The sequence below is a fragment of the Pygocentrus nattereri genome, chromosome 5, assembly GCF_015220715.1.
Source record: "Pygocentrus nattereri isolate fPygNat1 chromosome 5, fPygNat1.pri, whole genome shotgun sequence".
Taxonomy (NCBI): domain Eukaryota; kingdom Metazoa; phylum Chordata; class Actinopteri; order Characiformes; family Serrasalmidae; genus Pygocentrus; species Pygocentrus nattereri.
In genome coordinates, this window is record NC_051215.1 from 38,247,120 (window position 1) to 38,261,350 (window position 14,231).

Sequence of the window (14,231 nt, forward strand, 5' to 3'; positions counted from 1 at the left end):
CAGCAAAGGCAACAAAGGATTGGCTCAAGAAAAATCACATTAAGGTCATGGAGTGGCCCAGCCAGTCGCCAGACCTTAATCCGATCGAAAATCTATGGAGGGAGCTGAAGGTCAGAGTTGCCAAGCGACAGCCCACCAACCTTCGTGATTTAGAGAGGATCTGCAAAGAAGAGTGGGCCAAAATTCCCCCTGGTGTGTGTGCTAAACTTGTGGTTAACTACAACAAACGTCTCACCGCTGTGCTTGCAAACAAAAGCTTTGCCACTAAGTATTGAGTGTGTTTGGCAAGAGGGATCAAATACTTATTTTCCTCATTGAAATACAAATTAATTAAAATATATTCTTTAAAATTATATTCTGGATTTTTGTCTTGATATTCTGTCTCTCCATGTTAGAATATATCTACCATTAAAAGTGTAGAAGGATAGTGTCTTTATTAGTGGGCAAACAAAGAAAATCAGCAAGGGATCAAATACTTCTTGGACTCACTGTATATATATATATATATTTAACTTTATCAACATTTTATCACCTCTGTGCCTTACTGTTGGTGGTGTTTTAGTATTGTAGCATTACTTTGGTCTTTCACTCTTTTACAAGAAGCAGGTTTGTCGCTTACCTGTGGATATATGAGGCTGTATACATGCTTAAATAAACACCTAGTTTAGGTTTAACATAAACCTAGTCTTTGTATTTTGACCTTCAAATGTAGTTTACATTTTTATATTTTAAAGGCAGCATTATTGTATGTACAGCAGTTTAATGTATGCAGCGCACCCCCATCTCCCCCACCCAGGCTTGTTTTCAGTGTTAAACTACCTGATTTGTGCAGTAATGAGTACTTTTTGACTATCATTATTTACATGCGTTAATGATATGAGAGTTCATGAAAAGCACAAACTTCCAGACGAAGAGCACATGTGCAATACACAGAATGTCATATTAATAAGTCACTTTTCATATGCAGTATTTGTACATATGTGAAAAGATTTTGACTGCTTACACTTGAAACTTAAAATTATGCTACAAATGGCACCGCTTTAATGGGATGTTTTGGTGGAGACAAAAATAAATAGATTCTGCTATATGGTTTGTATTCTTTGTTCTTTTGACATCAGGTCATAGGGGAAACTGTTTATTGCAATGACCAAATGTCATGGTGGTGTGTGGCAATACACTTCATTTACATAATGGGTTTGCATAACTGTAAGGCTTAAAGGATTCAGTTTTGTGAAAGGAACAGAAAAATTAGATCCCATGTTATTTTATTACATTTTTCATGCACAGTACCTTTACATTAATTCACTGGCATTAAAATGTAAATAAATTAAAATGCAATGTATTGAAAGTAATTGCAAGGCAGAGTTATATATTATGGCACATGAGGCCAAGGGAGATACTTTAGGAAACTTATTCCAATTTCAGCTGGTGATAACCAGTATTGTTTTTAAATGAGCAGCAAGAGGATACTGTAAATATGCTATTTATATATTAGTATTATTATAAGTAACAGACTTTCCATTACACCTGAATCCAGCCTACATATTATCTGTGTGTGTGTGTATATATATATATATATATATATATATATATATATATATATATATATGTGTGTGTGTGTGTGTGTGTGTGTGTGTGTGTGTGTGTTTGTTTGTTTGTTTGTTTAAAGGGGATTTAAATTTGCAGAAGGAACAACAAAAACGATAAAGCCATGAAACAAAGACACTAAATACATGTTTCAGTAGGAAGAAATATAACAAATTTGTCAGAAAGATTTAAGAAAGAGAATTAAATATTTGTCCTCTTATTACTGAACACGTTTTAATTTCGCACACTTACCCAGTTTGCCTTTTCTTGGTCGCTCTCTGCTCTGGTCCAATGAATAAACGTGATATTAGACGGTCATACCGTCTCATACCGAGTAGCCAATGGGATACAAGCTACTATATGACATGCTTTCTAAACCAGTGACAACAACGCCTGAAGAGTCTCCTCTCTGCCCTAAAACGCGGATCAGTCTGAGTCTGTTCTAAAGCCTCTAAACCGAATATGCTGAATGTCGCCTGCTGAGTCTTTTACTGCTTTTTACCGTTCTCCGCGGGTCTTTCTAGGTTCATAGCTAATGGTGGGCGGTTTTCAGTCATTTCAGACTAATAGCTGCACTAGCATGTCACTGTCACTGGGGTTAAAGTTCATCTCACTATGCTAGTACTGAGTCAGAACTGCTCTAACGAGACCAACACAACAGACTTACAAATTACAATAGAGGCAGAACAGACCTCAGAATCGGTACTGTCTCGTATTCCCGTGGAGAGCGCGGTGTTTATAAGCGAAAGGGAAATGTCAGTGGAGCGGACTTGCTGTGTGGTCACTGTTTCAGAGAGCAGCTGCAGGCCGAGGCTGCGGAATCCGCTGAGCTGTAGCGGAGTCATTTTGAGCGAGCAGTCTGGAATTGTGGTGTGCAGCGGTCTGCTGTTTTCTCCTTTCTTAATCGACAAAGACTGCATAAGCCCAAACCTAACAGCACTGCATGCTAATAACTTTAGTAACAACATGCAAGTTTCCATATATCATGCAGATATGACAGCAGACGAATGCACAGGCAAGCTGAGCATAAAGAATGGACACCAAAGGCCACCCCAAAACGCTGAGCTTCTAATGATGGTGAACTGCATGGAGTTTCAGAAGACTTTTCAGTCAATATTCACTGAAGCAGAAAAGTGGAACTTCTATAGTGGTGACGAGGACGCTGAAATTCTCTTCGACTCCAATTTTTTAAGTTGGTTTGCAGTCCTCAGAATGCCTGGCCTGGCCACAGGTACCCCCAGTGGTACGCTACTTTGGGTAAAGAGCACATCCCTTATAAAGGGCCATTCTGTCCTTGCCTGTGGCTCTCCATTTGGTTCATTCTGTCCAGATCTCTTCATGAGTACCCTTAGCAAAGGCATCGTGAGTAATTTGGCAGGGGAGGAGAATGCACTGATCTTGACTGATGCCCGCTGTCTGCCTGGCACTGAAGGCGGAGGCCTATTTGTCATTAATGGAGACGTGCAACATCTTGTGGGTCTTATCACTTCACCGCTGTGTTGGAAGTCGAATGAATGGATTGGCCTGTCATTAGTGTGTTCTTTCCACTTAATTTTGAGAAACATACTACAGGCTGTAACTTCTCATCAGTCACTGAGAGAAATCTCAGCATTCATGGATATTCCTCAAGTCTCATCCAATGCAAACCAAAAGCCAGCCACTGAAAAGTACCCCATGGTGGCTGTGGTTGAAAGTGGCCAGCTGTGGGGATCTGGAATACTCCTAAATCCAAATATAGTTTTAACCTGCAGACATGTGGTCAATGGGAAAACATTGCTACAAGTCAGAGTCAATGCCAGGGAAAGGTAATCTCATGCATCCTGTCTATTGGAACAACTTTGGACATGAAAAATACAATTTTAAGCATATCTTCACAGTATAATATGATTGTCTTTCCTCAGGTTTCTCACAGTGACTGGTCGGGTACTCTACTCTTCAAAGACATCTTCTCCATATGATGTAGCTGTGGTGGAGCTTCAGGAGCCCTATTCAGATGTTGTGGTGCCACAATTAGCTACAAGTTATCACCTGGGTAAGCTTGTAAAATGTATGTAAACCATTGCAGGCAAACCGATACGAAGTGTGCATTCTTGATTTTGAAATGATCATTTTTATAGGCTATTTCTTTGGTTTGCAATCCTGCACCAGCTTGTACTTGAAGCCCAAATTTGTAAAACCTTTGTATCTGTAACACCACTGTTGTATTTGATTTAACAACAGTCTGTGCTTTACATCTGTTATTTAATTCATAACAATATTCTGTTTAATCAGCATCTACCAAAGTAACATTACATTGTGCAGTGCTGTTAAGCATAAAATATGTTCTTATTTCTGGTGTTTATAGGTGAAGATGTGGTTGTGTTGGGTTATGGTGCATTGGGTAAAACCTGTGGCCCCTCAGTGACCTCAGGGATCCTTTCCAGAGTCATCACCCAGAAAAACAAGCCAGTGATGCTTCAAACCACATGTGCAGTGCAGTGTGGAGCCAGTGGTGGTGCTGTTATCCGTGCCAGCACTGGGGAGTTGATGGGTAACTTACAACGTTTCAAATTATTGTCTGATCAATCCATGCAGCATAAATGAATGACTGTAAAACACTCTAAGGTGATTAGCATGTTCAGCATATTATTGAGTGTATTATGTTAAGTTTAAATCCATGCCAGGATTTTAACTGTAAACATGTCTGCCAGGCATATGGCTTTAAATGTGAAGTATTGTCTGACTTTACTCAGTAGGTGGCATCATTTAACCAGTATCCAATTTGGAAAAAAGGTCAAGCATTCAGTTTTTGACTTTGCCCATAAGATTTAAACAGGTCAATTATTTATTTTTACTTTTTTTGTCTCTCTGTCTGTTTGTCTGCCTGTATGCAGTCATATCTCTTTTGTTTGCTTTTGTCCAGGTATCATGTCCAGCAATACAAGAGACTTTGCAGCAAAGACTACGTATCCTCACTTAAACTTCAGCATCCCTCTTTCTGTTTTGGAGCCACTACTGGGCCGCTTTGACCAGACAGGAGATGCTTCTGTGTTTCAGGTTTTGGATAGTGTAGAGGATGAGGTTAGGAGAGTGTGGAGACTTCAGATTCCACAGAGTAAGCTATGAATATTTCCTTTTTATTCATATAGAAAGTGCAAATGTTCACCTTACCAACTATTTGCCTATTATTACATTCCCACCACAGCATTCATAGACAGATTACTCTACCTTTGAGTGCTGACGGTTCAGTCTACTGTAAAAGTAGAAAAGTCTGTTGATGTCTGACTTACTCTGTATAGCTTTAAGTAAATAAAAGATATTTTGAGGACATTTTGACTGTTGTCCATAGGTACTGGAAGTGATAATGAAAGATTAGAGAGACTAATTCCTAATAATTCTATTTTGATAAAGGAAAAATCAGTGTAGATTGTATCAAGCAGTTATAACATATTACATTCCCAAATTAAGTGTACTGTTTCAGTATTGAAAAGGGGATATAAATGAACATAGTGATATAAAATGGACTTTTCCTTTATAACCGAAGACTGAATTTCTTTGTAACCAGGAATTGTTAAAAGTCAACCATGAGACTAGCAGTTAGGCAGTAATAAGTGAGTTACAGCTGTGATGCAGTGAATTAAGTTGCAAATGTATGACAAACTATATGAAAAGCCTCTAAAATACATTTGTTTCTCCTTGTAACATAGTGCTTCACTTGGTTGATATCAAATCAGCCATGAAATAGGTGCAGAACATTGGAGAGTTTAAAGTGCAAGTGCCTAAGAGATGTGCTTATTCATGCACAGCATTCTCATATATTACTTCTGCCTTAGGAGATAGTGTGGCCATTTGAATGAAAGTTAGTGAATATGGGGAAAACCATATTAGAAAAAAAGCCAGATTGAAAAGACATGCTGCTGTGCTGCCTTCGGCATTCCTCTCTGATTGAAGACAAAGCACTGATTATTGCTGTTGTGCATGACACATTTTTACTGGTCCATTAATTCCAGAGAAGGTATGTATCTAGCTAACTAGACCTTTCATAGTCTTGACCAGGAAATCAAAATAAAGTCTGTAAAGCGTCACATTTCTCCATGCACATCTTCACTGTTGCATGTGTCTTCACATTGTAACAATGCCTCATTAAATGTATTTATTTTTCCCCCAAATTTTCTCATTTTCTTCTTGATTCTTTTTTTCTCCTTCAAGTACCTAATTTCAGAAAGAAAAAAAAAAACAGGAAAAAAAAATGTTTTCCTCTCACAATTTTTCTCAATAAGTATTGTTCATTGCCAGTTCTGACATCTGTCTAGCAGCCATTAGTTAGGGAGCGTTATGGCCAACTTGTGTTTCCTCTATACCATTCAGCATCAACTAGATTCAAGCTAACACACAGTGAATGATTCAGAGTCTGAGAGAATACAGTACTTGGGCCCAATGCCTTTAATCATAATCATACTGAGGCAAAAAAAGACATTTGGACAAAAAACATGCAACTAAATGCAAATATAATGCAACTGCCAGGGCAAATACACGTTATCTGTATAATCCAAGTATTTACAATGATGGTGTTTATAGTCAATGGAATCATATGCTGACTAATCCACATTGAAAAGCATGTGCAGGTGGCACACCCCTATACACTGTTGAGTAAGACATCATAAAAACATTTATATCCTCACAGTCAGGCTACAGTGATATGGATAAAAATGAAGTTTTTGTTTAACGGAAACTAATACCTAATCACTTGTTCTTACTGAAAATGTCATTGTCATATACAGGTATCTGCTGTTTATCTGCTGAATGTGTTTATTTCTGAGATAAAATGGCAACGAATGAGATACATACTCACAGTCCTACTTAGAGCTTCCAGTCTAGGTCCATCTAAATGTATTACCATAGCAGAGAAAATCTATAATTCATATTCATTTGAGCTCTGCATATGAAGTAATGCATGCAACGCTAATGTCCTTCATGGTGAGCAGAGACTAAGAAAAGCATTCTTCAGAGCTGTGTTTTCACGAGGCATGTCTGAGTATGGCATTATTGTTTCAGTGGGTAAGCATAAGTGCACCATGTTTATTGCAAATGGCTCAGGTATTTTTGTATGCATGAAATCACTCGGGCATGATGATTTCCTGCTAAATGAGCTAACACCAGTCATCGTGAAAATCTATAAAGACATTTTATCTCAGAAACAGAAAATGTCTTACTGCAAGTGTATGGTATATGAATATCATTTTCCACTGTAAACCAAGATTTTAAACCCTTGCAGCAAAAATATTTACACCTAGTAACATCACATAGAATCATATTTCACCATGAATGATGAGAGGATCTGATTAGCAGACAGATATGAAGACAGACTGATGCCTCCAGCTGTCTGCGGGTGGGGGGTGGGGGGTGTATTGTCAAGTTGTAAATCTTATTCTCCACACTGCCATTCATACATGTATTCATAGTGACATGCGGTTGCCTCAGAGGTAAATCATTTCAGCTTAAACTTTTTTGTTTAAGCAGATTCCATTATGGCAGAAATCTGAGACTGGAAAACGTGTTTTAAAAGATTGATGACTCCATTTCATAGAAGAGAACAAGGACATGTTTATATGATATAAAATGTAATGGTTTAGCATATCCAGTTTCAGTAGGATTTATAGTTGTTAAAGTACACCAGAAAGTCTTGAGAAAATGGTTCTTTTGAATAACTGTGTTATGATAGAAATGTATTAGGGAGAAAATAAGGCAATAGTGTCCATTTAACTCTACTCACAGAATGGCCTTAAATCTGCAGTGACTAACAAAACACATTATGAAGTTTCCAAAATTGCTAATTAAATGCAAGCTGAACAACATAAAAATGACCACTTACAAATAAGAGAAAAATTCTTGTGCTGCCCTATGAATTGATGAGGCTGTCGGTGGCCAGACAATGTGTTGGTTACCAGGATGGCAGAAATGTGGTTGCAGCTTCCAGGGTACTTTTGGCACTAGCTTTTGGCTGTCATTGTAGTGAACTCTATATCTACTGTGCTCTAACCAGCATAGCTACATGGGGACAATTAAGCCTGTAATTGATGTGCACTTCAAAGGCCAAAATATTATCATACAGATGGTTTGAAGCGACCAGACCCACCTAATATTGGTCTTAATGGAACACACTGGTGACAAATGGAAAATACCAAGAATCAGACGTAATGCATTAGACTTGTAATAGCCCACCTCATTTCACTTGCAGTTTTAACACATGAATCTGTTGGCTACCGGAAAACTCGAGGCTAAAATGTACCATTTCCAAATATTTAGTGGTAAATGTGTGTATTTATTTATTATGCTTCTTGCAGAACATGTCCAACATCACAGATGAGGTGAAGCACACTGTACAGCATGGGCAAAGCTCCAGTTTATCTAAAAACCAAAAATCTGTCCATTTATCAAGCTTCTAGATTTGAGCTTGTGATTGCTGATGCTATAGACATATTACCAGGAGTATTCTTGCACATATGACAAAGAAAAAAAGATGTTTCCCAAGTATTTATAGGACCATTATTGGATTCCCAAACCCATAATGTCACTACAGCTATCACTACCCAGCCACCCCTCCCCCCAAGTCAATGCTGTTTGGAGTGCAGTATAAAGATGTCCAACCCTCCAGGTTCCACCATTTTGTGTCAGCAAGAGATGGAGCTGTCTCTGAACCGGCGGTCAGAGGAAAGCTATGTTTGACCAGGTAGACATTTTGTTTTGGTCTACCAGATGTAGCCACCGTCATCCACTTCCCCGACCTCTCCCTCTTCTTCTTCGGCCTCCTCGCCATTGTCTTCTGTTTCTTTCTCCTCCTCGTCCTCCCAGCCCACCGCGCTGCCGAAATCACCTGAGTAGCCAGCCAGCTCATCTGGAAACAGACAGAAAGGAGAGAATGACCAGACTAAAAACTTTCAGAGAATTTCTTGAAAAGAGTTGGCTGCAATTAACATCCCATACAAGCATGGGTTCATTTTTATATATAATGACAGGAAAGCAACTAAAAAACTTTTCCTTTCCATTTTCCTTTTGATAAAGGCTAAATGAAAAATCTGATTAGTTGGGTTAAATGATAAACAACAAATAAGCTGTGTTGCTTTGGCTTACAAGCAAAAAAAGAAAAATCTGATGCTATGGAATGAATACAAAAATGAGTGATTTACAGCAATGCAACCGCTAATTGTGAATTAGATTACAAGGATTATGGCAAACCCCATGTGAAAGAAAAATAAATAGAGATCTCCTTAATGTCTCTAGAGTTCATTCTAGACAATAGTGAGATCAGACAGAAAGACAAATAAGCCTTTTGCTGAAGTCTCCTACTGCTAGGATATTTCTCTTGAGTAAAAGGCCCCACTAATCTCGCATGTGTCTTCTCTTGATTTTTAGATCTGAATGAAACCACAAATTGTGTGCAGAGTAACCAGAATAATAGTGCTGATGTATACCTGCAACTGACGTATGACAGCAATCTCAATATGAGCTAAACTATTTCTCACCCAAGACTTGCAACCATCTCAGTATTGATGCTGCGAATAACTATACTTTTATCTGTATCAGAAGTATCTTTCTTTCTCTTTAGGAATATCAGGAAATCACTGTGCCAGTGAAGCTCAACATTTGAGCAGTACAGTTTCCTCTGGGACGATAAAGCTTTGCGTCTTAGGCATTTGAAGGGAAACATGTTGAGAGTCAGAAAGTAGCTCAAAACACTACGCTATAGATATGTACCTTCCATGGAGGGAAAACAAGCAATTTACTCATAATTAAAGCTAAATGCTACTTCAAATGCATGCTTGGGTACAACAAACAAGTACTTTGGCTTTGACATTGGTCTTTTTAATGGCTATTTTAAGTCCAGTCAGGGGATTTGTTCTTATCACCTGCAGGTCCGGCGCAGCCAATAGTAATTAATCTTGCAGACCTTTATTTCAGCAAGACAACTGCTCTTTTGGAATGGAAATGAACCTGGCCTAATGAATGTAACACTTGGTCCTCTGTCAGAGGGGTGACTGATGTTTTTGTGGATCTAAGCCCTCGTGACAAAAGGGGCCTTGTCCTTCCCAAGCGTGTGTGCGTCTGTCTATCTGTGTGTGTGCGCAGATGTGTGTTTGTGTGTCTGTACACTTACCGCAGTCAGGGTTGCCATGGATTCTGGAGCCCATTAGCTCTCCTCCATGCTGGTCTACACACCAGCACTCCCCCCTACTTTGGTCACACTGCAGCTTCCTGTAATAGCCGTCCTCATCACAGCTGGGAATGTATGCACCTACCATCACAAACGCACACGCTTTCAGTTCACATGCATGTTTTACATTTCATGTCCTACATGAATCAGAAATATAAAATGAGCGTTGCACCAAGGGTGAGATTGCTAAGCGGACCGCATACTGAACGCAATAAGTCATGTAGCGGAGCCAAATGACAGCCTTCATTTCAGCCTGTGAAGAACAACCTTGAAAAGGGCTTTGGATCTCATTACTATATGTAATGACTCTGCATACAGTGATAAAGTACTATTCTCACTGCATATATGAATAAATAAGAAAAAAACTGTCATCAAAGCAATGTCACCAAGCATTCAGAGGTGGTTTTGAAGGTCATGCCGATGAATCATTTGTGTTTCAAAAGCAACGGTGCTGTGCTATGGCGATTACGGCAGCTAGTGGCAAGGCATCAGGGGGCATGTGCACGTTTGGCTGGCTCTGGTTGGCCGCTGCATCTGCAGCATGTCCTTGGAGAGTCCTGCAGGCAGTGGAGCCAAACATACAGCGATGCCCACGGCCACCAGCCAGCTCCGCTCTACTCTAATCCTCACGCCTGATTAGCAGCTAATCCCAGCCTCGTGCTTGTCATCTGCTTAATGAAACTCCTCCAGCACCACCTCTGATGTTTGATCAGTGCATCTTTCACCTGACTTTTACCTCTTTGTCTCCATGAAACCCTTTGCTTCTGTTTATATCTCTGGCTGACTCTCTTATTTTTTGTTGTTAATTTTCTTTGTGTTTATTGTACTATTTTACTCTTTAGTATGAGTGTAAGTCTCTGAGCTCACAATGTTTTGATTATTTCTGGATATGCAATTTAAATTTATAAAAATGCAATAAATATACAAATGTGACTGGAGGAACTGTTTTCACAGTAATAGAAAACACAATTAAAACAATATGCTAAGCCTCTTTTTTGGAGTTTCAACTTTTGACAAAACAAAATGCACAAATTCTTGATTATTATTAATTAGAACTGATTACAACACATTACATTTTCACCCTTCAAGTCAATGTATCACAATGTTTCATGATAATGTTTTTTTCCTACCCCTACTCTCTTTAGTACTCGTTGTGTTTGAATCATTGCTTGGTTTTGATTCTCTGCTGTACATTTTAACTTGTGCTCACTGCCCTCCCTCCACCTGGTTCCTGCTCTCAAGGGACTGCACCCCCTCCACACACAGCTCAAGCATTCATACATACTCAGCTTCTTCTTGGCTCCCTCCTGCATTTGGATCCTCTCTAGCTCAGCCAGGCAGGGAGGCTCTGAGGAGCAAAACAATCAGAGCATTAGAAGGAAGCAGCACTAATCTCCTCCAGCCAAACACTCAGCTCCTCCAGCAGCCCCTGATCAAACCAGCATTATGCCATGCAACTCCCACGGCTGCCGCCCTATCAGGTCATGCTCCAACACAAAGGAATTGATAGGTCATGATATTCTATTAATGGAAATGCATAAAATGTTAAAACACAAAATATATGGTGATATGGTCACATACTGTATCTTATGCTTTATTTTACAAATGTGTAGTAAAAATTGTGTATTAGAACAAATGCATTAAATGTCAAATAACAAAAAAAGTCATATTTTGTGAAAAGTATTTTGTGCAGTTCCACTTAAAAAAATTCTTCAAAATCACCCCACAATGATAAATCAGTTATTTTAAATATATAAATATAAAAAATAAAATTCTTAGATAGCCCACCCAGCATTAAAAGCCAAATATTTAGAGTACATGAAAGACTATGCAGGATAGGTCTTAAACATGCGACGAATTTCTGCGTGGCTTGCAGACAGGTTTGAATCCCAAAATATTCCAGGCTGAGCAGGCTGTCAACAACCAGCAGTGATGTTGTTTTTGCCCTGTGATGGCCACTTCTCCTCCGCCGGAGAGAATACTAGGGAAAGACAAAGTGTGACAGGCCAAAAGCAACTGCGTCCTCCCCGGGAGAGATGAGAGTGCTTGGCCAGAATCACATAAAACAAGAGCAAAGCTGGTCTATTTTGTGTGTGTGTGCGCATGTGTGTGTGTGTATATAAATGTGTGAGTGTGATGCTGAGATTTTGCTCTGTGCCGTTCTTGTGTTGCAGGGTGGAACATATGCCTGCTCCATGGCACAGGCGTGCCCACACAGACACACAGAGGAAAAGAAACTTATTAAAAGTGCTGCTCATTTACTGCAGACTATACAAACTTATACACCAAAGGCATATGACCCAGGTAGTGTTAAAAATATATAAAATGCATTACTCACAAACTTTAATACATACAAAATAAAACACTGAACAAATCGCCACCCACACGCTTTACACTTACAAATCCTCTGTCACACACGCCTCTCTAATCTTCAGTGTGTACAGATTCCCTCAGAAACACAACACATGGGCAGTAGAAATGGACGGATGGCTCTTTTTCCTCTGCTTAAAGAAATTAAATCGCTCTCCCAGTGCACCACAAACCAGGCAAGGTCAACGCTGAGCGTGTCTCTCTCTCTCCCCTCATCCCTCGCTCTCTAGCCAGAGTGTGTTTGAAGGAGATGAAAGCTTTGGATTACTGTAATCCAAACATCCCTCATATGCTTGAATTCCTCTCTCAGTGTTTGATTATATTTAGAAAACCAATTAAGCCTAATCCAGTGCAGACTGAATGAGTTCTGTCAATGTAAGAGATAAACCCAGTGAAACTTTACGACTCTTTGCAGATAGACGGATTGTTGCTCTCAGTACTTCATCTTTACTGTTCACTGAGACAGGAGCGTGTTTATCACTGTGTTATGTCACCTTTTCTTTTATCAACACGTATTAATAATTTGGAGACTGAAAACTGAGATTCAGATTTGAAAGCTGAACTATTTGCCAAGTCTTCAGCTATGCAACCAGGAGCTTTCCCTATTGTATTTTGCACGTCATAATGCGGCACACTGCAGAATGTGCTCTGCCATTGTCATGCAGAAATAAACATGGACATCCTTGAAAAAGACGCCACCTAGAAGGCAGCATGTTGTTCCAAAGTGAGTATATATCTTTCAGTGCTAATGATGCCTTCATAGATGTACAAGTTACCCAGGTCACGGGCAGTCCTAAGCCCATGTGGTGATATCAACACTGCTGTTTTTTTTATGTAGTGGTGCCTGCGGTGTCGAAGGTCATCTGCATTCAGCTGTGGTTTTCAGCTTTGCCCTTTTAGCACAGTGATTTCTTAAAAGTTCCTGAATCATCTGATGATATTACATACAGTAGAGGGAAAAATATCTAAAATCTTCTTAAAGATTTAAAAATCTTCTTAAAACTTCTTTTATGCCCAAGCATGTTATACTCAAGATGACTTTTGAACATTTTGAGCCTTTATAGTCTTAACTTGCATCTGACCCAACTTTTTAAGATGCAGACATCAATTTTAGAAGGTGTATTTGCAAAAACCAATGCAGTTGATAAGACTAAAAATTAGATATCTTGTATTTGTTCTCTTTTTGTTCAAAATAAGCTACTAAATGGTTTTAAAACTACTTTTACTGGCTCATAAATCATTATGTGTCTTAGAAAATGGATTTGAGCTTTAAAATGATGTAAAAACGAATGAATTTACTGACGCATGTCAATTATGTATTTTTCTGCGTAATGCTGATATGTAAAAGAGAAGTCTCAAGAGCATATCCTGTGGTTGCTTTGAACATACTATATTTAAAAATTCATTGTAAGGTTTTAAAGTACACTAATGTATTTGAGTTTTCAAAACATTTGCTGGAATTCAGATGTGTTCCTCAAATATAATTAGTTGCTCAACCTTAAAAGACAGTGGGTTGTATCTCCATGAGAGCAGTAAGCAGTCCTGGCGCTGCTTCCCTGCCATGTGTCCCCCTTCTGTCGCCCTCACAGAGTTGAGCTGAACACAGTGTGGGCCATGCCCCTCACTAGCTGGGCCAAGAGCTGTGCAGGCAACCTGGCACTTACTGGCTCAGTTAAAATTCTATGCAAAAAGTTCCACAGAAACTCAAAGCAAAATTAATTTTGTAAATGTAGCTTATAACTTACTGAACAGTAGGCTATACAAATCTAGTTAAACATTACTGAATATAACCCCTTAAACTTCAGTTTATGTGCTGTAAACTGGAAGTAAAACTTACTTTCTCTCCAGAAGCAGAGGCACCACTCAGCTGTGGACACCTTGCCATCACGATAGGAATCACAGGAGTTGAAGAAAGGCCGGATGCACACTTCATACTTGTCCAAGTTAATAGCGGCTAGCTCAGCCTGGTCCAGATACAGGTCACTGTTAGTGTCCAGCTTTGAGAACATCCATCCAATGGAGTCCTTACAGGTTGCCACAAGAGTGCGGTCCAAAACTGAATGGAGAAAATAATAAGAATTTA

The 14,231-nt window shown here is 39.2% G+C and overlaps 2 protein-coding genes across 2 annotated transcripts in view; one reads left to right on the forward strand and one right to left on the reverse strand.

The window, feature by feature from the left end:
* The first annotated feature begins 1,957 nt into the window (after positions 1-1,957).
* tysnd1 (trypsin like peroxisomal matrix peptidase 1) lies at positions 1,958-5,735 on the forward strand. The gene is made up of 4 exons (XM_017723517.2): positions 1,958-3,392; positions 3,489-3,619; positions 3,932-4,117; positions 4,490-5,735. Exons 1-4 carry the CDS (start codon positions 2,203-2,205, stop codon positions 4,690-4,692), a joined length of 1,710 nt encoding a protein of 569 aa, XP_017579006.1. The 5' UTR covers positions 1,958-2,202; the 3' UTR covers positions 4,693-5,735.
* A 251-nt stretch (positions 5,736-5,986) lies between these two features.
* The window catches only part of spock2 (SPARC (osteonectin), cwcv and kazal like domains proteoglycan 2), a 45,009-nt gene continuing 36,764 nt past the window's right edge, over positions 5,987-14,231 (reverse strand). Inside the window, exons 8-11 of the mRNA XM_017723505.2 lie at positions 13,986-14,204; positions 11,064-11,126; positions 9,722-9,859; positions 5,987-8,461 (exon numbers count right to left, since the gene is read on the reverse strand). Of these exons, the coding sequence (XP_017578994.2) occupies positions 8,316-8,461; positions 9,722-9,859; positions 11,064-11,126; positions 13,986-14,204 (566 nt within the window). The 3' untranslated portion in view covers positions 5,987-8,315. The remainder of the gene's footprint in view (positions 8,462-9,721; positions 9,860-11,063; positions 11,127-13,985; positions 14,205-14,231) is intronic.